The sequence below is a fragment of the Nomascus leucogenys genome, chromosome 1a (genome assembly GCF_006542625.1).
Source record: "Nomascus leucogenys isolate Asia chromosome 1a, Asia_NLE_v1, whole genome shotgun sequence".
Lineage (NCBI taxonomy): Eukaryota > Metazoa > Chordata > Mammalia > Primates > Hylobatidae > Nomascus > Nomascus leucogenys.
In genome coordinates this window covers 6,507,402-6,532,201 of record NC_044381.1, presented here as the reverse complement: position 1 = coordinate 6,532,201, position 24,800 = coordinate 6,507,402, and the positions used below count along the sequence as shown (strand labels likewise).

General features: G+C 38.7%; 1 protein-coding gene across 3 annotated transcripts in view; it reads left to right on the top strand.

Annotated features, from left to right (window-relative positions):
* ERMP1 (endoplasmic reticulum metallopeptidase 1) overlaps positions 1 to 24,800 on the top strand; it is a 54,479-nt gene that overhangs the window by 6,589 nt on the left and 23,090 nt on the right. For all 3 annotated transcript variants that reach the window (XR_004029626.1, XR_004029632.1, XM_030810393.1), the window contains exons 3-10: positions 1,314 to 1,441; positions 2,509 to 2,614; positions 13,491 to 13,637; positions 14,309 to 14,401; positions 15,196 to 15,408; positions 16,256 to 16,476; positions 20,818 to 20,992; positions 21,382 to 21,572. Coding sequence is in view for 1 of the 3 variants with exons in the window: in XM_030810393.1 (XP_030666253.1) it covers positions 1,314 to 1,441; positions 2,509 to 2,614; positions 13,491 to 13,637; positions 14,309 to 14,401; positions 15,196 to 15,408; positions 16,256 to 16,476; positions 20,818 to 20,992; positions 21,382 to 21,572 (1,274 nt within the window). In the remaining 2 variants the exon portion in view is untranslated. The remainder of the gene's footprint in view (positions 1 to 1,313; positions 1,442 to 2,508; positions 2,615 to 13,490; positions 13,638 to 14,308; positions 14,402 to 15,195; positions 15,409 to 16,255; positions 16,477 to 20,817; positions 20,993 to 21,381; positions 21,573 to 24,800) is intronic.

Sequence of the window (24,800 nt, the reverse complement as noted above, 5' to 3'; positions counted from 1 at the left end):
CAGAGCCTTCCTCAGATTTGCAAAGAGAAGGAGAAATGAACATTGAATGCCTACCAGGTGCTAGGCACTGGGCATTATCTTGTGTGACTCTTATAATAAACCTGTGAGGTAGGTATCATTAGCTTGCTCTTTAAACCAGGAAATACTGGAGTAAAGTGACAGAGCTCAAATTTACTTCCAAGTCTTCTTGCTCTCAAATCCACGCCAAACTCTTTGGCACCCTGCTTCAAATGTGTAAACCCAGAAATGTTACTGCCTGAGTTACGTTAGCGCTTATTTACTTTGATTACTCTTTAACTTTTCTGATACGGAAAATTTCAAATATATTCAAAAGCAGAACTGTTTGATGAACCCTAATGGACTTATCTCCCAGCTTCAGCAGTCTGATCTTGTTTCTTTCCTACCACACTACCCTCCCAACTTCTTGATTATTTTGAAGCAGATCTTAGCTATATCAGTTCCTTTCTAAAAGTATTTCTCTCTGTGTTGCTGGAAGATAAGGGCCCTTTTTGATACCACCAATTGCCTCACCTAAAAAAACCCAACAGTAATTCCTTGGTATCATCAAATATCCAATCAATTCCTTTAACTGTCTCTTACAGTGCTTTAAAAAAGCAAGACAGTTAAGTCATCCTTATACTTACTTTTAATTAGCATACAAAATTTCTCAATCAAGAAGAGGTTCAGAGATTCAACTGAGTGTGTGTTCTGGGACCTAGGATACTACTTAGGTCATTAGTCTCCTTTCCTGTGTCTTACTAGATTAGGTATCTTCTTTTTAGTTTTTCATCACATAATCCCCTTGGAGAAACCTTAAAGGAATGTTACACCATCCAAAGTGACCTCTCTGTGCAGCTTTTATGATTTTGGCAGGAAAACAAGCAAGAAAGGAGTGAGTGCAGTGGGAGATGTTGCAGGAAGCTGTGAGCACCAGAAGTGAGACTATTACAGAGGATGTGGAATGCGGGTAAAGAATAGAACAGATTTCCTTGGTTTGCTGAGAATACCAGTTTCCAGTATGACTTTAGGTCCCCTCAGGTTACTTTATTTAGCAGACACTATTTGAGTGACTCTGGTGGATCAGGCATGGTTGTAGGCATTGAGAGTAAGTCAGTGAGCAAACCAGACAAAGATCCCTTCATGGAACTTACTGCTGGTGGGTGTGATTGTCACCTGATGATGACAGAGCTATGCTTCTGGTCATGCAGCTATTGTGATGCCTCTCTGAGGAGAAAGCTCCATTCCTAGTCCTAATGGTTCATATTGTAAACATTTTAAAATCTGAGCAGCAAATCTGTTTTTCTGATTTGAAGGTGCCAGTGATGATGCAGTTAGCTGCTCAGTGATGCTGGAAGTCCTTCACGTCTTGTCAACATCTTCAGAAGCCTTGCATCATGCTGTCATATTTCTCTTTAATGGTGCTGAGGAAAATGTCTTGCAAGTGAGATTTTACTGTTTTAAATATTAGGCTTGAATAAGGATGAGAATAATAATAGCTAACACGTAAATACATTTTTTATGACTCCTGTGGGTAGTATAAAATAATATGCAGAAAAATACTGTATGAGCAGAACTTAAAAAAATTCACAACCACTTATGTAGAGATGTTTAATATTTAGAAAACTCCACTTAGCAGATTATTGTGGCAGGATTTGATTGAGAGAAGGGCTCTTGCTGGCATAATTACTCTCCTCAGGTTTTCTTTGACATTGAAGTTTCAGAGATGTTTTGAGACAGGCACAAATAAATGCCCAGCCATATGGATCATCTCTTCTCCTGTTCTCTTTTTCTTTCTTTTTAAAAAGAGATTGGGGCCAGGCATGCTGGCTCATGCCTATAATCCCAGCACTTTGGGAGGCCGAGGCAGGCAGATCACGAGGTCAGGAGTTTGAAACCAGCCTGGCCAACATGGTGAAACCCTGTCTCTACTGAAATTACAAAAATTAGCCAGGCGTGGTGCTGGGTGCCTGTAATCCCAGCTATTCGGGAGGTTGAGGCAGGAGAATCATTTGAACCTGGAAAGTGGAGATTGCAGTGATCCGAGATCGTGCCATTGCACTCCAGCCAGGGCCACAGGCTCTGTCTCAAAAATGAACAAACAAAGAGGGGGTCTCGCTGTATTGTCCAGGCTGGTCTCGAACTCCCGAGCTTGGGTGATCTTCCCACCATGGCCTCCCAAAGTTTTGGGATTACAGGCGTGAGCCACCGTGCCTGGCCCTCTTTGCCTTTTCTTTTGCACACCCTTGTACTTACCAGGGATGTTGTTTGGCACCCCTGATGGTAACCAGGCTGCCTTCTGTGATGGGTGACTTTCTGAACCCTGATGTGCATGGCCATTATGCATAGGAAAAGAAGCAGAAGATGTCTTTGGATACTGCCTTTGAAGAGTGATTATTTTGTTTTCATATTCCTTACCTCATCAAAATAGTCTCTCTGTGTTTAAGCAAAATCAAGACTGATAATTTAAGATTGTTTAACAATTACTTGTTTTCTTTCCTTCTCATTAAGGCCAGTCATGGTTTCATTACTCAGCACCCCTGGGCTAGCTTGATTCGTGCATTCATTAACCTAGAGGCAGCAGGTGTAGGAGGGAAAGAACTTGTATTCCAAACAGGTATGTGAGACTGTGCATTGTATATTTTAGTGCAATTCTAGTTTTTATAAAAGTAGAAAGTTTATGATTATAAGTAATATCTTGAATGAGCATTCTTTTTAAGGCATGAGGTGGTGTTAGCTTGTCTTTGTTAAAAATTTTGAACAAAATAATATAGCATCTAACACTTGTATAGTGCTTATTATATGCCAAGTGTTGTTCAAACCATTTCGTATATATTAAGTCATTGAATCCTCCAAACAACATGTAAGATAAGTACTGTTACTTCCATTTTAGAGATGAAACTGAGTCCAGAGAGATTATAACTTGCCTAAGGTTTCACAGTTGTTTAATGGTGGAGTGTGATTTGAACCTAGACAGTCCAGGTCCAGAGACTTTGTTCTTAACCTCTAATTGGATTGTTATATAGGTAGTGAACTTTTAGCCACTATGGGTGGTTATGATATAAATAATTTTAAATGTCAATCATTTAATGAGTTAAAATGAGAAAATTTACCTGTAGTGTAACAGATTTAAATTTATCATTGATTTAGTGGAATGTTAAAAAAATTTAGTAATATTTAATCAGCCAGAATAATTTTTATTTTATTTTTTTTTTAGAGACAGAGCCATGCTCTGTCACCCAGGCTCGAGTGCATTGGTGCCATCATGCAGCCTTGACCTCCTGGGTTCAAGTGGTTCTCCTGTCTCAGTTTCCTGAGTTGCTGGGACTACAGGTGCTTGCTATTACGCCTGGCTAATTTAAAAATTTTTTTGTAGAGAGAGGCTCCCATTATGTTTCCCAGGCTGGTCTCAAACTCCTAGGCTCAAGTGGTCCTCCTGCCTTGGCCTCCCAAAGTACTGGGATTACAAGCATGAACCACCATGCCTGGCCCAGAGAAATAGTTTTAGTTTTATGATTAAACTTTTCTAAGGATATCAACTTAGCCGATTTGTGCCTAGTGTTCCATTATTGGAATGCTAAGCATGTAGGAGTTATTTATATCCTACTGCTCAAGCCTCATCGCCAAGGTCTGATTTTTCACACATGCAAAAATTAAAAAAATTGCAACCTCAGGCATAAATAGGTTTTAATGGTCTTTATTAACAAAATTCAGAGCTCATAGATTTGTTTAGTCAGGGCATACTAAAATTTGACATTGGAAGCTCCATTCCATTTCCCTGCCCTGTTAGAAATTTGGGTAATGCGTTTTATCCAGAGATGTAGCATTTGCTAGATGTTTTAATATTGAAGAGTGTGTTGTGTGCTGAGATGGGCTAGGGGAAGTAAGATGATGTGGGAACTTGTTTTGTAGCACCCTTTTAAGACCTGATTTTATTTAAATTATGAAACTATGCTAAGTATGTCTTCATAACCTAAACAATACTGTATTTTAATAGTCTCCATCAAACTTATTTTAAACTTTTATCTTTCAAAACGTATGTATATTTTACTTTAGCTAAGCGTTTGAGATTCTCAAGTTCCTGATGTCAGAAGCAGCAAGGTTCTGTTTTTAATTCTCAAACCTTTCTGCTTTATTCTTACTCTTTAATGAGAAGAAGCTGGGATCTAATATCTACAAGAGTAAGTAGGTACATTATTATCTGTCTATCTATCTATATATTTATTTATTTATTTATTTTGAAGCAGGGTCTCAGTCTGTCGCCGAGGCTGGAGTGTAGTGGTATGATCTCGGCTCACTGCAACCTCTGCCTTGAGGGCTCAAGACATCCTCCCAGCTCAGCTTCCCAAGTAGCTGGGACTACAGGCGTATGCCACCATTCCTGGCTAATTTCCTTTTTTTGTAGAGATGGGGTTTGGCCATGTTGCCCAGGCTGGTCTCAAACTCTTGAGCTCAAGCAGTCCTCCTGCTTCAGCCTCCCAAAGAGCTGGGATTACAGGCATGAGCCACCACACCCGGCCTCTTTCTATTTCTTGGATGCCAGTCAGGATAGGAGGAACCCATACATGTAACAACCACCAGATCAAAAAGCAGCAAAAGAAAATTCTGCAAGCAGAGAGGACACTCAGTCTTCTTTCCTCTTGTGAAAAATGTCGGCTCCGTGTTAGCAGGAGTGTGTCTGTATATTTTCCGTGTTGAAGTATACTATGTGTTAAGTGCCTTCATCGCCATGCTTTTAATTTATTAGCACAGCACCTTGCCCCTATACTCCTCCTATCCAGAGAAAAACCAGCCTTATGGTTTAATCTGCACCCTTCCTAGATTTTTTTCTATGTACATATATATTAATGCATAAGTATTTTATGTACATATGTTAACATATTTTACGTATGTGTAGTCCAGAGAGGTTAAAACACTTACCAAGGGCTAGTCAGGTCCAGACTGACTAACATTACTTATTTACATTTATTAAGTACTCATTTTTGGTAGGCCTGGGCAGCCCAGAGTCCTTACTGTTTTTATTAAATGCTTATGGTTTTAGACAAAAATTCTGCAGCTGCATAAATTCTAAAAATAATTACATTATCTGAAAGGGTGTAAACAAACTGTTAATAATGGTCCTAGCTAGATGGTGAGCAGTTGCTGGTAGAACTGGGTTAAGTGTGACTGGAATGGAGGACTAGGTTAAAGGTAAAACAACAGTTTAAATTCTCTGTTGCTTCATGAATTTAAGACCAGAATTGATTGTCATTAATGCATTACTTTTTATAATTTTATGTATTTAAATTTTTGCAAGCTATATGATCACTTGAATAATAAAACAAAAAACAGATTTATGACTGATTAGTATAAACATAAAATTTAAATGTTTTACTTGTTCTGAAATCCCCATGTTTCAAAATTAATTTTTTTGGAGGGGTGTCATACAAAAGATTTAAAGAGATTATTTCCCTCCTTACTCTGAAATTTTACATGATTTTGTCCCCCTCTAGGTTTTGGAGCTCATTCTTACGGCTAAACTGCATACCTGAAAGCTTTCTGGGTGCTGTCTGACATTCTAATACCTTTCCCAGCATCACTCTCACTTTCAATGCCACTGCCTACAAAAGACTACGCTTCTTGTGGGCATGGCTTTCAAAAAGCTAGTTAGTGTTATTTTCATGTTTGACTAAAAGAGGATAAAGGCCCTCCTGGGTTTGGAGTTGTGCTTGAGAGTATATGCCAGATTGTGCTGTCCTCAGCTTTTTAAACCATACTTCTTTTTCTGTGTGATAATGTTTGTCCTGCCCTGGAAACTTTTTGGTTAAAACAGTTTGTGCTCTAGAACTCCCATGTCACTTCTGAGAGCAACATTCATTTGGGGAGTTTTTAGTGACTAGAATAATCATTACTACCTAATTTTTAAGAAGGGCCAGAAAGAATGACTTGATTTTATCAGACCAGTGACCTCATTTCATGAGTGAGAGAGGCTTGATTACAAAAGGGTCACAGAATCTTTTTTCCTCTTGGGAGAATATTCATGCCCCTGTAAATTCTACCATCCAGAGCAAACTAGTGTAATAGTTTAGTCTATACTCTTCTGGAATTTTTTCTAAATGCAAACATTAATACACATTTATATATGTGTATATATATTTCTTGCAAAAATAGAATCATATTCTATCTGCTACTTTATAGCCGCCTTTTCTTTTTGAGATGGAGTCTCGCTCTGTCACCCAGACTGGAGTGCAGTGACGCGATCTCGGCTCACTGCACCCTCTGCCTCCCGGGTTCAAATGATTCTCCTGCCTCAGCCTGCCGTGTAGCTGGGATTACAGGTGTGTGACACCATGCCCGGCTAATTTTTGTATTTTTAGTAGAGACGGGGTTTCACCATGTTGGCCAGGCTGGTCTCGAACTCCTGACCTCAGGTGATCTGCCCACTCGGTTTCCCAAAGTGGTGGGATTACAGGTGTGAGCCACCACGCCTGGCCTGTAGCCTTCGTTAGAATGAATTCTTTTTTTAAAATTACGGCTTTATTGAGATGTATAATTCTCAGTTGTGCAATCATCATCATAATCAATTTTAGAGTGTTTTTATCATCCCAAATAGGAAACTCATTAGCAGTCACTCCCATTTTCCCCCATCCCTAGGCAACTGCCTGTCTACTTTGTGTCTCTATAGATTTGCCCGTTGTAGACATTTCATATAAATGTAATCATTCAACACATGGTTGTTTGCGTCTTTGCACATTTGTTGTTTGTAATCATACAACACATGGTTGTTGGTTTTTTTTACTTAATGTATTTCAGATTGTTAATCTAAATAACAGAGAGAGGGAGACGCTCAAAGAAGATGGTATTTATTTAGTAATGGGCGTTGCAGTAGGAATACGTGTGCCATAGTAAACTGTGAAACTATGTGCCACAGTAAACTAGGGCAGTAAAGGCAGACAAAAGTTCTTATAGGAAAAATGAAGAGGATTACATAATTTTTTCGAGATAATTATCCTTGGCTACAAAGATCAATAACAAGGGTGGCACCAGTCTGAGATTGGACAGGCAGTTGCTGGGCTGATGTCCTTGCTGAAGTTTTTTGTTTGATATGAGGTTGCAATGGCCTTTGTGCAAGGCTGTGGTTTTTGAAGAGTCTTTTGTGATAATTCTTGTTATCAGGCATTTGTGCATGAGAACCCTCCCTTCATGGCCTTCCCTGGCTCCGTTATCGGAGTTTTTAATACAAGTGACTCTGTTTTGATTCTGACGGCTTTCACAAGATTCATCCATAGTGTCGCATGTATTAGTACTTCTTTTTTTTTAATGGCTGAGTAACCCATTGTATGGATGTATTACATTTTGTTTATCTATTCATCCATCGATGGATATTTGGATTGTTTCCACTTTTAGACTTTTACAATAATGCCGGAGTATACATTCATGTGTAAGTCTTTGTGTAAACATATATTTTCATTTCTTTTGGATACCTAGGAATGGAATTCCTGGGATGAATAGTAAATTTATGCATAGCTTTTTAAGAAACTGCCAAATTAAACAGTTTTATTTGAGAATAAATGCAAATACATATAACAGTAAGGATTTTAAAAGTATTAGATCAGCAAAAAGTAAGTAAAATGATAATGCCCAGTGATGAGTATAAGCAGTCATTTGCATACACTGTTAATGGGAATGTAGATTGGTGCATTTTGGCAACATGTATTACTTTTTTAAATGTGTAGGCTCTTCAGTTCAGCAGACCCATTTCTGGGAATGTAACCTGCAGAAATAGTTGACATAGATCTAAGTCATCCTGGGTTTTCTTTTCTTTTCTTTTTTTTTTTTTTCTTTGAGATAGGATCTTGCTTTGTTGCCCAGGCTGGAATGTGGTGGAGCAGTCATGGCTCACTGGTTTCCAGCTCCTGGGCTCAAGGGATCCGCCTGCCTCAGCCTCCTGAGTAGCTGGGATGACAGGCACGTGCCACCATGCCCAGCCAGTTTTTTACTTTTTGTAGAGACAGGGTCTCACTGTGTTGCCCAGGCTGGTCTCAAACTTCTGGACTTAAGCAGTCTTCCTTCCTTGGCCTCCCAAAGTGCTGGGATTACAGGCATGAGGCATCATGTCCAGCCTTGGCTTTTCTATAAGAGTAGAAAATTGGAAATACCTTTAGTGTATGAGTAGGAGACTGGTGATGACAATGTTTTTCTCTCTTCCATCGTTAATTTTTCTGTCTCTATAGGATCATTTCCATTTGCATGCAGACATACCTTTTCTTCCATTTTAAAGAAGACCACTTTTATCAACACCTGCTAGCTAGTCTTATTTCTGTGACCCTCTACTGCAGAATTCCTCAAAAGAATGGTCTGTAGTCTTAGTCTTGAATAACTGCTTTTTTTTTTTTTTTTTTTTTGAGATAGGATCTTGCTTTGTCACCTAGGCTGGAATGCAGTGATGCAGTCGTGGCTCACAGTTCTCCAACTCCTGGGCTCAAGTGATCCACCTTGATAGACCGAGATCCACCAAAATTGATAGATCCACCATGTGATCTATTCTTGAACCAGTTCTAGTCAGCTTTAGCCTCCCCACTTCACCACAACTGTTCTTGTAAAGGTCACATTGGCAAATTCAGTCAGTTTTCAGGCCTCATGTTACTTGGCTTCCATCATAATATTTACCACTCTTTCTCAGTCTCTTTTATTAGTTCCTCCTTTTTTTTTTCCTTTTGTGCATTGATGCCACAACTAGAGATGGAAGGAAGTAAAGCAGTGGAAGGATGCTGTGGGTGTGCTAAGCTGGGTCTTTTTTCCCTGGACTTCTAGAGAACTTTGACTTAATATTCTTGGCACTGAGGCCTACCTCCTCTGAACATTACGCATGCCCATACTCTTTGCATTAAGAAAGATGGGGCTCATTCTTAAGACATGAACACACAAGAAACTGGAAGCATCGTAGGATTTAGATGATGGCAGGAGAAAGAATGTAAATTGAAAATGTTTCTGTATCTGCCTGCCACCTTACTCTATAACTAAAAGGTTTTGCGTGGAGGTAGGATAGGGTACTGATTAAGAGCATAGGCTCTGGCCGGGTGTGGTGGCTCACGCCTGTAATCCCAGCACTTTGGGAGGCCAAGGTGGGCGGATCACCTGAGGTCAGGAGTTCGAGACCAGTCTGGCCAACATAGTGAAACCCTGCATCTACTAAAAGTACAAAAATTAGCCAGGCATGGTGGCAGGCGCCTGTAATCCCAGCTACTTGGGATGCTGAGGCAGGAGAATCGCTTGAACCCAGGAGGCATAGGTTACAGTGAGCCGAGATCACACCATTGCATTCCAGCTTGGATGACAGAGCGAAAGACTCTGTCTCAAAAAAAAAAAAAAAAAAAAAAAAGTCTGGGCACGGTGGCTCATGCCTGTAATCCCAGCACTTTGGGAGGCCGAGGCGGGTGGATCACGAGGTCAGGAGATCGAGACCATCCTGGATAACATGGTGAAACCCCGTCTCTACTAAAAATACAAAAAATTAGCTGGGCGTGGTGGCAGGCACCTGTAGTCCCAGCTACGTGGGAGGCTGAGGCAGGAGAATGGCGTGAACCCGGGAGGCGGAGCTTGCAGTGAGCTGAGATTGAGCTGCTGTACTCCAGCCTGGGCGACAGAGTGAGACTCTGTCACAAAAAAAAAAAAAAAAAAAAAAGAGCATAGGCTCTGTAGTTAGACGATCTAAGGTCAAACCTCAAAACTTTAGCTATAGCACATTCTGCACGGGGAACCTCGGACAGGTCACGTGACCACTCCAAGCTTCAGTTCCTCATCTCTAGTTCGTTCTTTTTTCTTGCCGAACACTAGTCAGTTCTACAACAATTGATCCATTCCGTTGGTGCTGCTATGTTTCCAGGTTTTTGCTATGAATGGTGCTGCTGTGAACATTCTTGTAAATGTCTTTTGGTACACATGTATGTGCATGCACATTTCTGAGTGGAATTGCTGAGTCATAAGATGTGCATATGTTCAGCTTTGGTAGATATTTTGGGTAGGTAATACCAAATTTAGATGCAAAAGTCCTAAATTAAGTATTAGCAAACTGAATCCAGGAATATATATATACAAAAGATAATACTTTCCAACCAAGTTGATCAACAGGATGGTTTAATGTTTGAAAATCGATCTGTGTAATTCACTACATTATCAGAATAAAGAGAAAAATCATGTCAGTTGATAATCTCAGGATGATCATCTCAGATAAAGAAACAGGGACATGCTCTTCTGTAAAACGACATTGATCACCCTCAAGAAATATTAATATTAAACTATAATAATGCATATTCAGATTTTTCCAGTTGTTCCATTAATGTCCTAACCATTTAAAAAAAAATCTAGGTTCCTACCCAGGATCAAATATAGCATTTAATTATCAAGTTGAAAACTTAATTATTGTAAGTTGAAAATCTTTTTAACTCTGCCTCATGGAAGAGGGTGGATTGCCTTGCCTGTCTAGGCATTTTTTTTTTTTTTTACCTCTCTTCTCATACAGCTCCCTCCCATCTAAGAGGAACTATTATCCTAATTTTTAAGATAATTAATGATAGTTTGGCTTTATCTGTTTTTCAGTATGGTTTTCATCATATTTTTAGTATAAATTTATTAATATCAAATAGTAATAATATTTTAATAATAGTATTTTAATATGATAAGGTCTCATAATCTACGTATTTCCCCATCATCGTATTTCTTTTTCTTTTTGTATTTGTGTCCTCAGGGCATCACATCAGGATGCATGTAGTATCTGTTTGTCTCATTATTAATGATATTACATTTTCATCGTTTGATTAAGGTATTTATTTGCCAGGTTTTTCTACTATTTCTTTCTTTGTACAAGTTACTGATTTCCCCTTAGTGATAGATACTTTAGGTAAATATCCTGTTTGTCATAAAACTTTGATCCTAGTTTTAGCAATCATTGATGACTCTTGTCCCCAAGCATTTTTATTACAATGTTTACCAAATGCTAATGCTGAGTTTCTGGTTCCATCATTCTGCCTGTAGGTCATAGTTGGAATTCTGCCAGAAGGAAGGCTTTCCATTTTCCTTTTTTTGGTTTGCTATTTCAGTACTTCATGTATTTTAATTTTACTCTATAGATTATATATTCTGTTACTATTGTTTATTTTGTTACATGAATTGTCCCAGTTTAGGCTAGTGGTGTCTATTTCAAACCAGTGCCTGAGCCCCTTTGACATGTCTCTTTGAGCACTTTCTTACTTTCTGGCACAGATGTTTCAACTTACCTTGTACTTTGCTAGTCCCAGACCTGGAATCAGCCATTTTTCTAAGGAGGCTTGGTTTCTTTTGGTGGGGAATAGTATTTAAAAGTAAATGGTGCCAGATACAGTTTATATTTATCTTGTTTGGGGTTTGTAGACCTTTTTGAATTCATGGCTTGAATTCTATGAGTTTTGGAAGATTCTTGGCCATTAAATCTTTAAACATTTATCTTTTCCATTCTATCTTCTGTTCTTTTGGGACTCCAATTACTCACATTTGTGTATTTTCTAACCTTTTTTTCTTTTTATGCTTTAATCCTTTTTTCTGCTGTATTAAACTTTGTGTTAAGCCCATTTATTAAAATTCTCAACATCAGTTATGTTTTTTCATTCTAGGATTTCCATTTGTAGGACTCTTTTAAATAGATTATACTTGTCTGGTGAAATTAGTGATATCTGTGTTTTTTAAAACATATTAATCATAATTATTTTAAAATCTGTGTCTGATAACTCTAGTATCTGGATTACCTGTGTGTCTACTTCTATAGTGTCCCTCTGCTTTTTTTGGGTCATTTTTAATTTTTAATTTTTATTTTTTGAGATGGAGTCTCACTCTGTCACCCAGGCTGGAGTGCAGTGGCACAATCTTGGCTCATTGCAGCCTTCACCTCCCAGGTTTAAGCAATTCTCCTGCCTCAGCCTCCTGAGCAGCTGGGATTACCATGCCCGGCTTATTTTTGTATTTTTAATAGAGGTGGGGTTTTGCCATGTTGGCCAGGCTGGTCTCGAATGCCCGACCTCTGGTGCTCTGCCCACCTCGGCCTCCTAAAGTGCTGGGATTATATGCGTGAGCCACTGCACCCAGCCTTGGTCATTTTTTAAAATGTAGGAAAGCAATTTTATAATCTGTGAAGTTACGAAAACAATATTCTTGGATTCCCTGACATTCAGTTACTTGGTCTGTTGACATCAGTCAGTATGTTGCTAAGTTTTGTGGTAACAACCCCAAAATCTTGGTGGTTTACAGCAGCAAAGGCTTATTTCTTGCTCGCGTTGCATTTTGGTTTCTGAATAACTGCAGTTATGGTCCACGGTTATTATGTTCCATGTGTCTTATTCATTCTGGGATCCAGGCTGAAAGAGAAGCCCCTATTAGGGATGTATTGATCTCACAAATCAAAGTTAAGGATAAGTATGAATGATGTTAATGCCTTTGAAAACTCTGCCCAGTTGAGGGTCACGTCATTCCTCCTTACTGTCTGTTGGCTAGAGCAAGTCATGTAGCCATGCCTGCAGTTAATAGGTACAGAAGAGTATGTACTCATTCCCCAGGCAGGCATTACAAGGTATGTGGCAAGAGTAGGAATGTATAATCCTTTTTCAGCGAGGGAAGAGTGAATAATTACACAATTATACATATAATTATATAATTATATACATTATAAAACAATGTATCCCACTATCGTACAGGAAAAACTCCCATTTAAAAAAGCTGTAGATGTATGAGATACAGATGGAAAATTGTTAATAATGATAAATTATAAAAAGTAGCAAGGAACTTTATGGCATATTCAGTGAAATGTTAAGCAGTTATCAAAATGATTATTGTAATACAGATTGAGCATTCCTAATCTGAAAATTTGAAATCCATAATGCTCCACAATTCAAAACTTTTTGAGCACTGACATGATGCTCAAAAATGTTCATTGGAGCATTTCTGATTTGGGATTTTAGGATTAGGGATGCTTACTAGTATAATGCAGATATTCTGAAATCCCAAAAAGTCAGAAATCCAAAATATTTCTGATCCCAAGCATTTCAGGTAAGGTATACCCAATTTGTATCTAGCAACATAGGAAAATGCATTTAATATAATGTTAAGTGAAAAAAAATGTACAAAGTATATATATCTTCATTGAGTACAGCTATATACACACAATCCTACATTAGTAAGAAAATTAAAGATATACAATTGATAATAGGCATTTTAGGATGATAGACTTATGAATGATCTTTCATTTTCAGACAGACTTTTGCATTGCTGTTATTTTATACTTTTATTTTCACAAGAGGTTTTTATTCTAAAAGTCAAACACATACATCAGAGAAACATTGGAAACTACAGAAAAAGGGATGAAAAGGTACATATTGGACCCGTCTCCCAAAACCACCACTTTTACTGTTTCTATGTGTTGAAAAACATTAGTATGTTAAAAAAAATTGCCAGAATACCTTCTATTGTGTTGTCACCTTTCATTTTAGGTCCTGAAAATCCTTGGTTGGTTCAAGCTTATGTTTCAGCAGCTAAACACCCTTTTGCTTCTGTGGTGGCTCAGGAGGTTTTTCAGAGTGGAATCATTCCTTCAGATACTGACTTTCGTATCTACAGGGATTTTGGGAACATTCCAGGTATACTGTCAATGGTTATGGCCTACTGTGCAACAATTATTTATCAAAAGCGAATTTTAAATCTTGAAAGTTTGTGAGTAAACAGCATTTTCTGAGAGCAAATTCTTTATGTGAGAGATATACATGGACTCACTGAAACAGAGTTCGTTTCCTTTTTTAAACTCCGTACTAATTTAAATGCTTGCCTCCTCTAAAATATGTCATCTTCCCCCATAGAAGAACAGGGGTGAACTGTTTAGCACCTCATTCCCAAAAGATGGTAACAGATCCTTCAGGGGTCTTTCGTTGTTGTCTTGCTTTGCCAACTCCCTTGGCAACTTGTATGTACAACTTCTTTGAAGTTAAAATTTGGCTCCGGCCTGGCAAGAATGTAGGTGGCAAAATTTTCATGACCTCCCACACTCAATATTCCTATCGTTGCTGTGTGACTTGTAATGCCTACCTGTGGAGTAATATACTACTTCAATCATTATGTATCGAATTATGTACCAAAGCTACAGACTGTGTAGGAATTTGGAAGAGAATTTATATCATTCATTTGTAAATGTGACAAAGCATTCGTGCCACTGCTTTGACATTTTGTGTTTTAGGAATTTATGAAACAAATAGGCCGAAAGCAAGGTTGATCTTTAAAGCAAAATGACTTTTTTTTTCCTATATATATGTTTTAGGAATAGACTTAGCTTTTATTGAGAACGGATACATTTATCACACCAAGTATGACACAGCGGACAGAATTCTAACAGATTCCATTCAGAGAGCAGGTTGGTATTCCAATTTAGACTTTTGATATACACTAAGATGGAATATTAGGGATAATATATAAACTTGTAAATATTCTGTGGCCTGTTTGTTAGGCAGTATGCAATGTGAATGAGCTAGGGCTTTGGAGTCGGAGAGATGAGATCTTGAATTTTAGTCTTGTAGTCTAGTGTAGCATTTAAGGTCAGGAATATTCATTGTGAGGAAATGAAAAAGGAGTTGGCTCAGGGTTGGGAGGATTGCTGAGCGATAAGAATGTAGCTCTGTTAGTCTCCCATGATGTTTTTCTATGGAACTCTGCCAGCGATCCTCAATTTTTAACACACATGTGACAGCTTGTTCAGCATCTCTGAGCTTCGTGAAAGGCCTTTGTCTCTTGGCTCACCACTGAATTTCTGATATCTAGAAGAGTGTCTAGTACACTTAATATATATTATTAAATGAATGGGTACCAAGAAACAGCCATTGGATTTGTCAACAATGAAGGTACAATTGATCACAGAGAATAGTTCTAATAGAAGGGAAAAGATACAGGCCAGTTGGCGGAGCGTCTGAGTGGAGAGGAAATGGAGAAGGGTGGGAGAATGGACCTTAGTTGAGAAATTTAGTAAGAAAAGTGAGGGAGAGCAGTAGGATGGTGGAAAGCGATTTCTGTTCACATTCTTTCTAACCATTTCTTCGTTCAAACAGTAGATGGTTTATTTCTGCTTTAAATAGTTGTATGTGTAAATCACAAATAGTTTATTCAGCCTTTTTATCTTTTTCCTTTTCTTCTTTTTTTTGTTTTTACTAATAGGTGACAATATTTTAGCAGTTCTTAAGCATCTAGCTACATCTGATATGCTGGCTGCTGCTTCTAAGTATCGACATGGAAACATGGTCTTCTTTGATGTGCTGGGCCTGTTTGTCATTGCCTACCCCTCTCGTATTGGCTCAATCATAAACTACATGGTGGTAATGGGTGTTGTTTTGTACCTGGGCAAAAAATTGTTGCAGCCCAAACATAAGAGTAAGTATTTTCCTCTAAAACTACAAATACTGGCATTGCTGTAGAATGTGCTTGAAGTTTTTCAGTCAGTTTGTTTATATCTTCCCAGAAAGCTAAAAATCTTAAGAAATTTTTAAATATTAAATTAATATGCTTATTTTACTTTGTCTTGGTGAAGCAGTCAATTTTTATATATTTAGGCACTCCATAAAAGTACCACATAGAAGCTATTGAAAAATGGTTTGTACAGATTGACTTCTAACGAAAAGTCCCATTAAAAAGTCCACACTGCAGACCAATAGCTAGTATGGACCAGTGTCACGAAGTATGAATGAACTGCTTGTGGTTAAATTGTTTCTTTTATTTGAAATATTTCTGCTTGAAGTGTTTCAGAGTCTAAGTTGCTGTGTGCTGTTACGAGATAAAATATTTAGCAGCAGTTTAAGTCTTTATCAACTTATTTTCCCCACGCTCCTTATCTTCTTATGTTACCTTATTTTAACAACATTTTATATGGAACTTTGCCTTCTGTTCTTGCTAATATTTTGATACACAAAGCATACCAAAAGTGAAGAAGATTAAGACTACCCTCTTCCTTCATAAGGAATATACCTGAACTATTCCTAGAAGATTTATCTTTTTGAGTGTTTAGTATCTAGAGACTCTTAATAAATGTTACCTGAGTATTATTATTTGATCCCTCCCTTGTTCTTGTGTTTAGCCAATCTCAACACTAGGACATTTTCGTACTTTTCAAGTACAGTGGGGAGTTTTTTGTTTTAATGTTTGCCCATTTAGCTCTACTGACTGGTTATATAATTGATTTGATGAAGATGGTTATTTCAACTTTTTGTTTTCTCTTCATTAGCTGGTAACTACAAGAAGGACTTCTTGTGTGGACTTGGCATCACTCTGATTAGCTGGTTCACTAGCCTTGTTACCGTTCTCATTATAGCAGTGTTCATCTCTCTTATTGGACAGTCTCTCTCATGGTATAACCACTTCTATGTCTCCGTTTGTCTGTATGGAACTGCAACTGTAGCCAAAATAATATTTATACATACTCTCGCGAAAAGATTTTATTACATGGTAAGTGTTTGGTGTATTTGTTGATTTCTTTCGGTTGCCTCCAAAGACTGAAGATGAACTTAAGTGGGATTCATTGTATTTGGCCTTTTGAGTGCTAAAAATTTGTCCGGCATGGTTATAGAAAATGCACCCACAGTGTGTTAATTTTCTGAAAGATTTCTTATTCTGAGGGTAATGTCACAAAATTCAAATGAGGTTAGAAAGCCGGGCTGTAAACAGTGTTAGAGTGATGGTGACTGGAAGGCTTGTTAGCACAGCCTTCTGTTGAATTTGCTGCAGTGTTTGTAACTATGTCCTGGGCTCACCCACTTATTGATGTTATTTGAGTATCTGTTCTCCACCGGAGTGTAAGCTCCTTGAGGATAGGGATTGTTTTATTTATTTCTGTATCCTCTGTGCTTAGGTAGTGTCTAACACACAGCATTAACACACAGCAAGTATTTGTTGCCTAAAAGAGTGTTGTACTTAAAGTTTTCTCTTCAGTTTTTCCCTCACTATTTTTTCTTTTTAACTGTATATTGTTGATTCAGATTCTGCATGCATGTATGTCATTGGAATTAAAAGACACATTGCTAAGGAAAACAGAGGGAAGGGAAATAGGGTTCCAAATGATTTTACTGAGAATATTGTTATATTATTATGGTTTCAAATGCATAAATCTGTTTGGCAAAAATAAAATTAGAAATTAGGGCTGGCCGGGCGTGGTGGCTCACGCCTGTAATCCCAGCACTTTGGGAGGCCGAGGCGGGTGGATCACGAGGTCAGGAGATCGAGACCATCCTGGCTAACACGGTGAAACCCCGTCTCTACTAAAAATACAAAAAATTAGCCGGGTGAGGTGGCGGGCACTTGTAGTCCCAGCTGCTCAGGAGGCTGAGGCAGAATGGCGTGAACCCGGGAGGCGGAGCCTGCAGTGAGCTGAGATCGAGCCACTGCACTCCAGCGGGGGCGACAGCGAGATTCTGTCTCAAAAAAAAAAAAAAAAAAAAAAAAAAAGAAATTAGGGCTATGGGCTGGGTGTGGTGGCTCATGCCTGTAATCCCAACACTTTGGGAGGCTGAGGCAGGCGGATCGCTTTAGCCTGGGAGTTCAAGACCAGCCTGGGCAACATGGTGAAACCTGTCTCCGCAAAAAATACAAAAAATTAGCCAGGCATGGTGGTGTGTGCCTGTAGTCCCAGCTCTCCGGGTGGCTGAGGTAGGAGGATTACCTGAGCCCATGAGATCAAGGCTGCAGTGAGCTGTGATTGTACCACTGCACTCCAGCCTAGGGGACAGAGTGAGACCCTATCTCAAATAAATAAACAAAAAATAAATAAAAATTTAAGCTGTAAAATAATAGGTCTAAAAATGAATTACAGTGAAAGAGTCATGGTTTCAGATTGTTTATGTGAATTAAAGAGGAAGATCTTTGTTAGCTCCATGTAAGCCTATTGTTTTCAGTTTATCCTGATAAGGATTGGAATGAGACATGGATGATTATAACCCAATATCCCTTCCACAAGTATGTCTTTGGTATCTGAACCTTGGTCTGAGTTTCAGTTAATGTTGGGATATGTTCTGTGGAACCCTTCCATGTTAGCAGCCCCTGCTGAAGAAAGGTTCTTTGAGGTTAGCCATCTGCTTATGGTTGAGCTCATATTTTTATCTTAATGGCTTCAGTTCCCAAAAGAATTACACCGTGGGGCTCAATTTCACATGCTTATTCTTATTGTAATTGTATATAACCAGGGTGTGGCTGACTATTGTTGATTGGGGCAGGAGTAGGATAGAAATGCGTAATAAAATTCATTTACTAATTTCAGTTGTCTGATCGTAACACTTTAGGGTAAAAGCACAATAGAAAGAGTGATGTGTTTCATTTTCTTTTCACAAATATTCTTTAAGTGCCCAGTGAACATGGTAGCAGAAGAACGATACCATAAGAGACTGGGCATGGTGGCTCACACCTGTAATCCCAACATTGGGACGCCAAGGCAGGAAGACTGCTTGAGGCCAGGAGTTTGAGACCAGCCTGGGCAATATAAGTGAGACCACATCTCTATTATTATTATTATTTTTTTTTTAAAAAAAGAATGATGCCGTAAGAGAGCCATAAGAATGTGATCTCTTTCTTTGAGGAGCTCTCAGTTTCATTTGGGAAGTTGTGGGAATGACAATAATTGCAATGTATTGTGGGATGAAGTGAGACTGACATATAACTGTGCTGTAAGAATATAGGGGAGGCGAGATGAATTTTGCTTGTGGAAGTCAGGGTGGTTGAGATGGCAACATTTGAATTGTTTGCGTTTTTTTTTTTTTTTTTTTTTTTTTTTGGAGACAAAGTCTCGCTCTGTCCCCCAGGTTGGAGTGCAGTGGTGTGATTTTGGCTCACTGCAACCTCTGCCTCCTGGGTTCTAGTTGTTCTTGTGCCTCAGCCTCCCAAGTACCTGGGACTACAGATGTGTGCCACCATGCCCAGCTAATTTTTGTATTTTTAGTAGAGACAGGGTTTTACCATGTTGGCCAGGCTGGTCTCCCAGCTCCTGGCCTCAAGTGATCCTCCCACCTCGGCCTCCCAAAGTGTTGGGATTATAGGCATGAGCCACTGCACCTGGCCTGAATGGGGGTTTTTGAAGCATGTGTTAAAATTTACCAGGTAGGGAACAGATTGATGAGCAGTTTAAGGTGGGAATGTATAAAATGCATCTGTGTCAGTTAGTGGACAGTCCAGTGTGGTGAAGACAAGGAGGTAGTCCAATAACTGGAAAAGGAGGCCAGGGTGAAGTGGGAGCATGATTCTAAAAATCAATGGGGCCACTATTAAAATGTTTTGAGCAGGTGAGAGAATTTGTGATTTTGTAAGAAAGCTGATAACAATGTATAAAGTGGATTGGAATGGAGCAGGAGTGGGCAAGGGATAAATAGAGGTGAGGAGGAAAATAGATTCGAGGGATGTTTTATCTTTGGTACAGTTTGGGCACTTGAAATGAGATCTTTGTTTTTAAATATCTGAGTGGCATTCAGCTTCAAATTGAATTACAATAATTATTTTCTTATTTTTAAAGACCAAGCCTCTTGATCAACACTGTGTTAATAACTTAAGTATTTAGCAGCTGTAGCCTATCTTTCATTGTTGGGAGCGGGGAGGGGTTGTTACATGAACTGTAACTTGTTTTGAAAACATGTCACAGAAACTCTTGAGCCCTTGAAGTAGGATCCATTAGAACAAACATGCCCTGAGCCATACAGAAATGGGAAGGTAGAAGAAGGAGAAACTTTAATATATCTGTTTCTCCATTTCCATCTTTGTATTTATGCACCGTAATTAAAACTTTCATGTTTGTGTGAATAGAACTACTCATGCAGATGTTAAAATCTATTAAGTTCATATTAGGCCAGGCACAGTGGCTCACACCTGTAATCCCAGTGCTTTGGGAGGCTGAGGTGGGAAGACTGCTTGATGCCAGGTGTTTGAGACCAGGCTGAGCAACATGGCAAGACCCTGTCTCTGCCAAAAAAAAAAAAAAAAAAAATTTTTTTTAAATTTAGCTGGGTGTAGTGGTGTGTGCCTATAGTCCCAGTTACTTCAGGAGGCTGAGGCAGAAGAATCACTTGAGCCCAGGAGGCTGAGACTGCAGTGAGCCAAGATCGCACCACTGGACCCTGGCCTAGGTGACAGAGCGAGAACCTGTCTCAAAAAAAAAAAAAAAAAAAAAGTTTATACGGCAACTGTGTTTTGAAGAGTGCAAGGTGCTACATAGGAACCCTTGGACTTTAAATCTCAAAAACTGTAAGATCAAATTTTATAATAGGAAAGCATGAGGAATACAAGAAGGGGGCAAAGGGTGCAGTACAAGACCAATTGGAGACAGAAAAAACTCATGAAAATAAGCCAAACTCCAGATTGCTTTAAAGGTTCTGCAGTTTTCCAGGTGTGGGTTATTGGTGGTGCTGCAGCAGTTCGTAATGTTCCTTCACAGGTCATTTCTCTAGTTTGCTTGAAACATTGTTTGGAATTGGCATGAACTGAAAAGCTTACAGAGATGAATGTTTTTTAGGAGAGTCCTCTCTTCTATTTTGGAATATTTCTACTTTTAGCCTAGTAGAAGAAAAGCATAAATTACATGGAGCATTTATACTCCATATTGTTAAAATGCCCTTTCTTGTGCTACATTTGAATTTACTACTTCATGATGGGGGAGGTAGCTTTGTTAGTGTTTACTTTAAATCAGTTTAAAGAGCAGACTGTGTTTAAAACAAAATGTAGCTTTCCTGAGTGATGGAAAGTGTGTTACTATAATAAAAGCTCTTTATGAATGACCCGTGAATGAGACTACTTGTGTATTTTTCTTTCTTTCAGAATGCCAATGACCAGTATCTGGGAGAAGTATTTTTTGACATTTCGCTGTTTGTCCATTGCTGTTTTCTTGTTACTCTCACTTACCAAGGACTTTGCTCAGCGTTTATTAGTGCTGTCTGGGTAGCATTCCCATTGCTCACAAAGCTCTGTGTGCATAAGGACTTCAAGCAGCATGGTAGGGTATTTTTGATTTTGATATACATGGGAGAATACCTTAAAATACTTAAGGCTTTCAGGGACTCTTTTTTGGTTTGATTGAGTAGGCTTTCTAAATTGTTAGTTTTTAAAAGTTTTCATACCACACAAATTATCTTATGCCTTATACTCCATCCCTTTCTCATGTTTGTGAACACATACTAATATATTACTTGTGTATTTTGCTTAATTCTTATTTGTATTTTATCCTGAGTGAAAGATCCTACTCCAAGATAACATATACCTTTAAGGGCAAGAGTCACATCTAACCTAATTTCTTTTAGGGTACCAAGGCACACCAGTACTATAAAAATTTATATCTCACTGTAGGATTTCATAGATGTGTACTTTTTTTCTCTTTTTCCCTAGGTGCTCAAGGAAAATTTATTGCTTTTTACCTTTTGGGGATGTTTGTTCCTTATCTTTATGCACTGTACCTCATCTGGGCAGTATTTGAGATGTTTACCCCGATCCTCGGGAGAAGTGGTTCGGAAATCCCACCTGATGTTGTGCTAGCATCCATTTTGGCTGGTTGTACAATGATTCTCTCTTCCTATTTTGTAAGTGAAAATATGTTTTTTTCTTTTTCTTCATTTTTTATATGAACATGAATTTAGCCATACTAGATTCTGTGAAATAGTGTTACGTGTACTTTATTGAGAAAATCTGAAGCAGAAGAAATGGTGAATGGCCGTGCATCTTGTAAATTTGGTATCGTAAGAAACTGTAGTATAGAGTTTGTTGTTGCCGTTTAAAAATTTTTTGCCACCCTGTCCTTCCAAATTCTCTGATTTGCCTCTTTTCAAATAGCCTGTCAGATACCTGAGTGTGAATTTGTAGAGCGTTTACCAAGAATGAATTGTTAGAGATTGCCTGGTGGTGAATGATCCTAATAGTATATTTTGAAATTACTAATTAGACGCACATGTTAATAAATACACGGGTGGTTTTATTAGTGCTGTTAGAGCTAGTGAAGGAAGACTAATTCTGATGAAGCTTTTTTCATTATCATTCCACTACCTTGTTGCTAGAACATGAAAGTTTGTTAATTGAGTCTGTTATGACACCCAAACGTGCCTTCATTTACCAGATAATGAAATGATCACAGGCCTTGTCAGTCCTCATTTTGCCATATCAGTATCCTGCCCTAGTAAAGAGAGTCCTGTGTTTGCCATCCCTTTTTTTCTTCCCTTGGGATTCCCAGAGGGAAGAAAAGACAGTGATGCAGAGTTTAAGACCAGACCCCCCTTGGGTAGAGTAAGCCCCAAGCAAGGTTTTGCTTTGGTTTGATGTTCACCTCCAGGATCCAAGATGGGCCCCTCCAGAGAATGCAGGTCTCTGTTTTGTGGCTCTTTTGAACACTCATAAGTGCACCTTGAAATTTGAGGATAGGGAACCAAATAGGAAAAGGAGCTGTGACTTTATTATTGTTCTTTTCTTCATGTAGATGATAGTGAGCCTTTTCATACTGATACAGTAAAGGGCATTCGTTACCCCTTTACTTTGTGGAAGTTAGGTTCTAAAGACAGTAGGTAAGGAAAATACTACAGACATGGTCAGCATCATCCGTGGAAGTCCTTTATAGCCAGTAAAGCTCTGTATATGTGACTTTGTGTATATAGTCCTGTAGAGTATTTCTTATGTATATTATTGTTTGAGGTTGGCTGTACTAGTCTTAAAAGAGATCTGAGCCTTCCAACCATTTTACTTATAGGATAATTATTAAGGATAATAAAAGGATAAGGATAATCCTTACTGGTATTCGTAGGAATGTATGGAAAGTTCTAAAATGTTCTTTGCTGCCTGTAGGGTTTGCTGCTTTTGAGTTTAATAGTAACCCTTATAACATCTGTATTTTTGATAGGTTTGCTGTTGTAAGAATTGAAGGAGACAGTGGAGTTTTGTTATCTATAGATTAGGTTCTAATCTAATCTAAAGTCAGCTAGTTATGAACTGAATGCCCCCACACCCCCGTGTATTTGTTAAATTATAGTCATGAGTGGGAGCTATGGATGTCCACAAAAGCTGACTCAGATAGGGGACATTTAAATTCTGTCCCATTGATAATATGAAAGGGGGCAAAATGAACCCTGGAGATGTTCATTGTGGAAATGGAAAATGTCCCCAAAGCACGGAAATCTTGGAAACCAGAAGAAAGAGGATTAAAGTGTCTTATCTTCTAAATTATATTTTATTGGGAAAGCTTTTGGAGAGAAGACTGCCTCTTGGAATACTTTAGAAAGCTCACTTGTTTTTCATTATAATGTGAAATAGCCCCACTGCACTTTGATGCCATGAGTTATCACTCTTTTAATTATTTTCTTACTTATGTGTAGCAGTGTTAATGATAGTGGCTTATTAATAGAGTAAGACTGTTTTCTTTGGGTAATGGAGAATTGAACCACAATGCGTATTTCAGACAGCTTTCCCTTCAGTCCTTGGGGATTTATTAAATATATCTGCTAGAAAGCAATTAAAGTCTTGTCAAGCAGTCGGGTTTTTTTTTGTTTTTTGAGACAGAGTCTCACTCTGTCACTCAGGCTGGAGTGCAGTGGTGTGATCTCGGCTCCCTGCAACCACCGCCTCCTGGGTTCAAGCAATTCTTGTGCCTCAGCCTTCCAGAAATATTGCATCCTATGTCACTCTAGGTTCTGAGATGGGTGCAAAATAAAATGAAGAGAAGCATGAAAAGGGACTCTGAAATGTCCATTGTGTGCTGATGACTGAGCTGTTTCTGAGTCTTCTCCTCCTGACCCCACTTGTATTAGCAGTCCCCATTTCAGCTGTCATTTAATCAATATATGTATAACCATGAAGGCCCAGCAGAGAGTAACTTAAGGACACTATTAACTGATTGCTTGCTGGGCATGGTGGCTCACGCTTGTAATCCCAGCACTTTGGGAGGCTGAGGCGGGCAGATGACTTAAGGTCAGCAGTTCAAGACCAGCCTGGCCAACATGGTGAAACCCTGTCTCTACTAAAAACACAAAAAATTAGCTGAGCATGGTGGTGCACACTTGTAATTTCAGCTACTCAGGAGGCTGAGGCACAAGAATCGCTTGAACCTGAGTGTTGGAGGTTGCAGTGAGCTGAGATTGTGCCTCTGCACTCCAGCCTGGGTGACAGAGCGAGACTCTGTCTCCAGAAAAATAAATAAAATTTCACATTCATGTTATTTTTCTACTTACGGAAATAAGTAGAGAAATAAAATGAAGAAGGCACAAAGGGGAGCTGGGTTTAGATTTCATGTCTATAGTATACCAGTATTCCATCCAGAGGCATCTGCAACAAAACAGTACTAGCCTTAGGTCACACATCTCACATTTGTATACTGTGAGTACAAGAATAAGACAGAGTACCTGAGGACTTGAGGCTGAGTTAGCAAAACAAAATGTGTCACCCTCTCTGTCCGTCTCTCTCAGTATTCACAATATCTAAAATGTGGCTTCTTAGAACAATTTCAAATTTCACACGAAAGTTTCCCCAAATGGCTTCTTCAGACCCTGTAAGGGATCTGTGGACATACTCTGTGAGTCATGTGTGTCCTTTACAGTTTTTAGTTCAGTGATTTCGTTACGATAAAAAATATTTAGGATTTTCTAGATGCCAGCCTCGAGACTGAGTCATTTACATTTACTGCCTAGATTTGTTGTTTTGATTGTGTTGGCATTGGTTACTTTGTCACTTAGAGAGATAATATTACTTTGTAATGCAGTTTTTCCTCTTATGCAGGTCCACTGGCAAAGTCTTGAAGGTACATCTCTATGCCAGTTGAGATGAATTTAGTA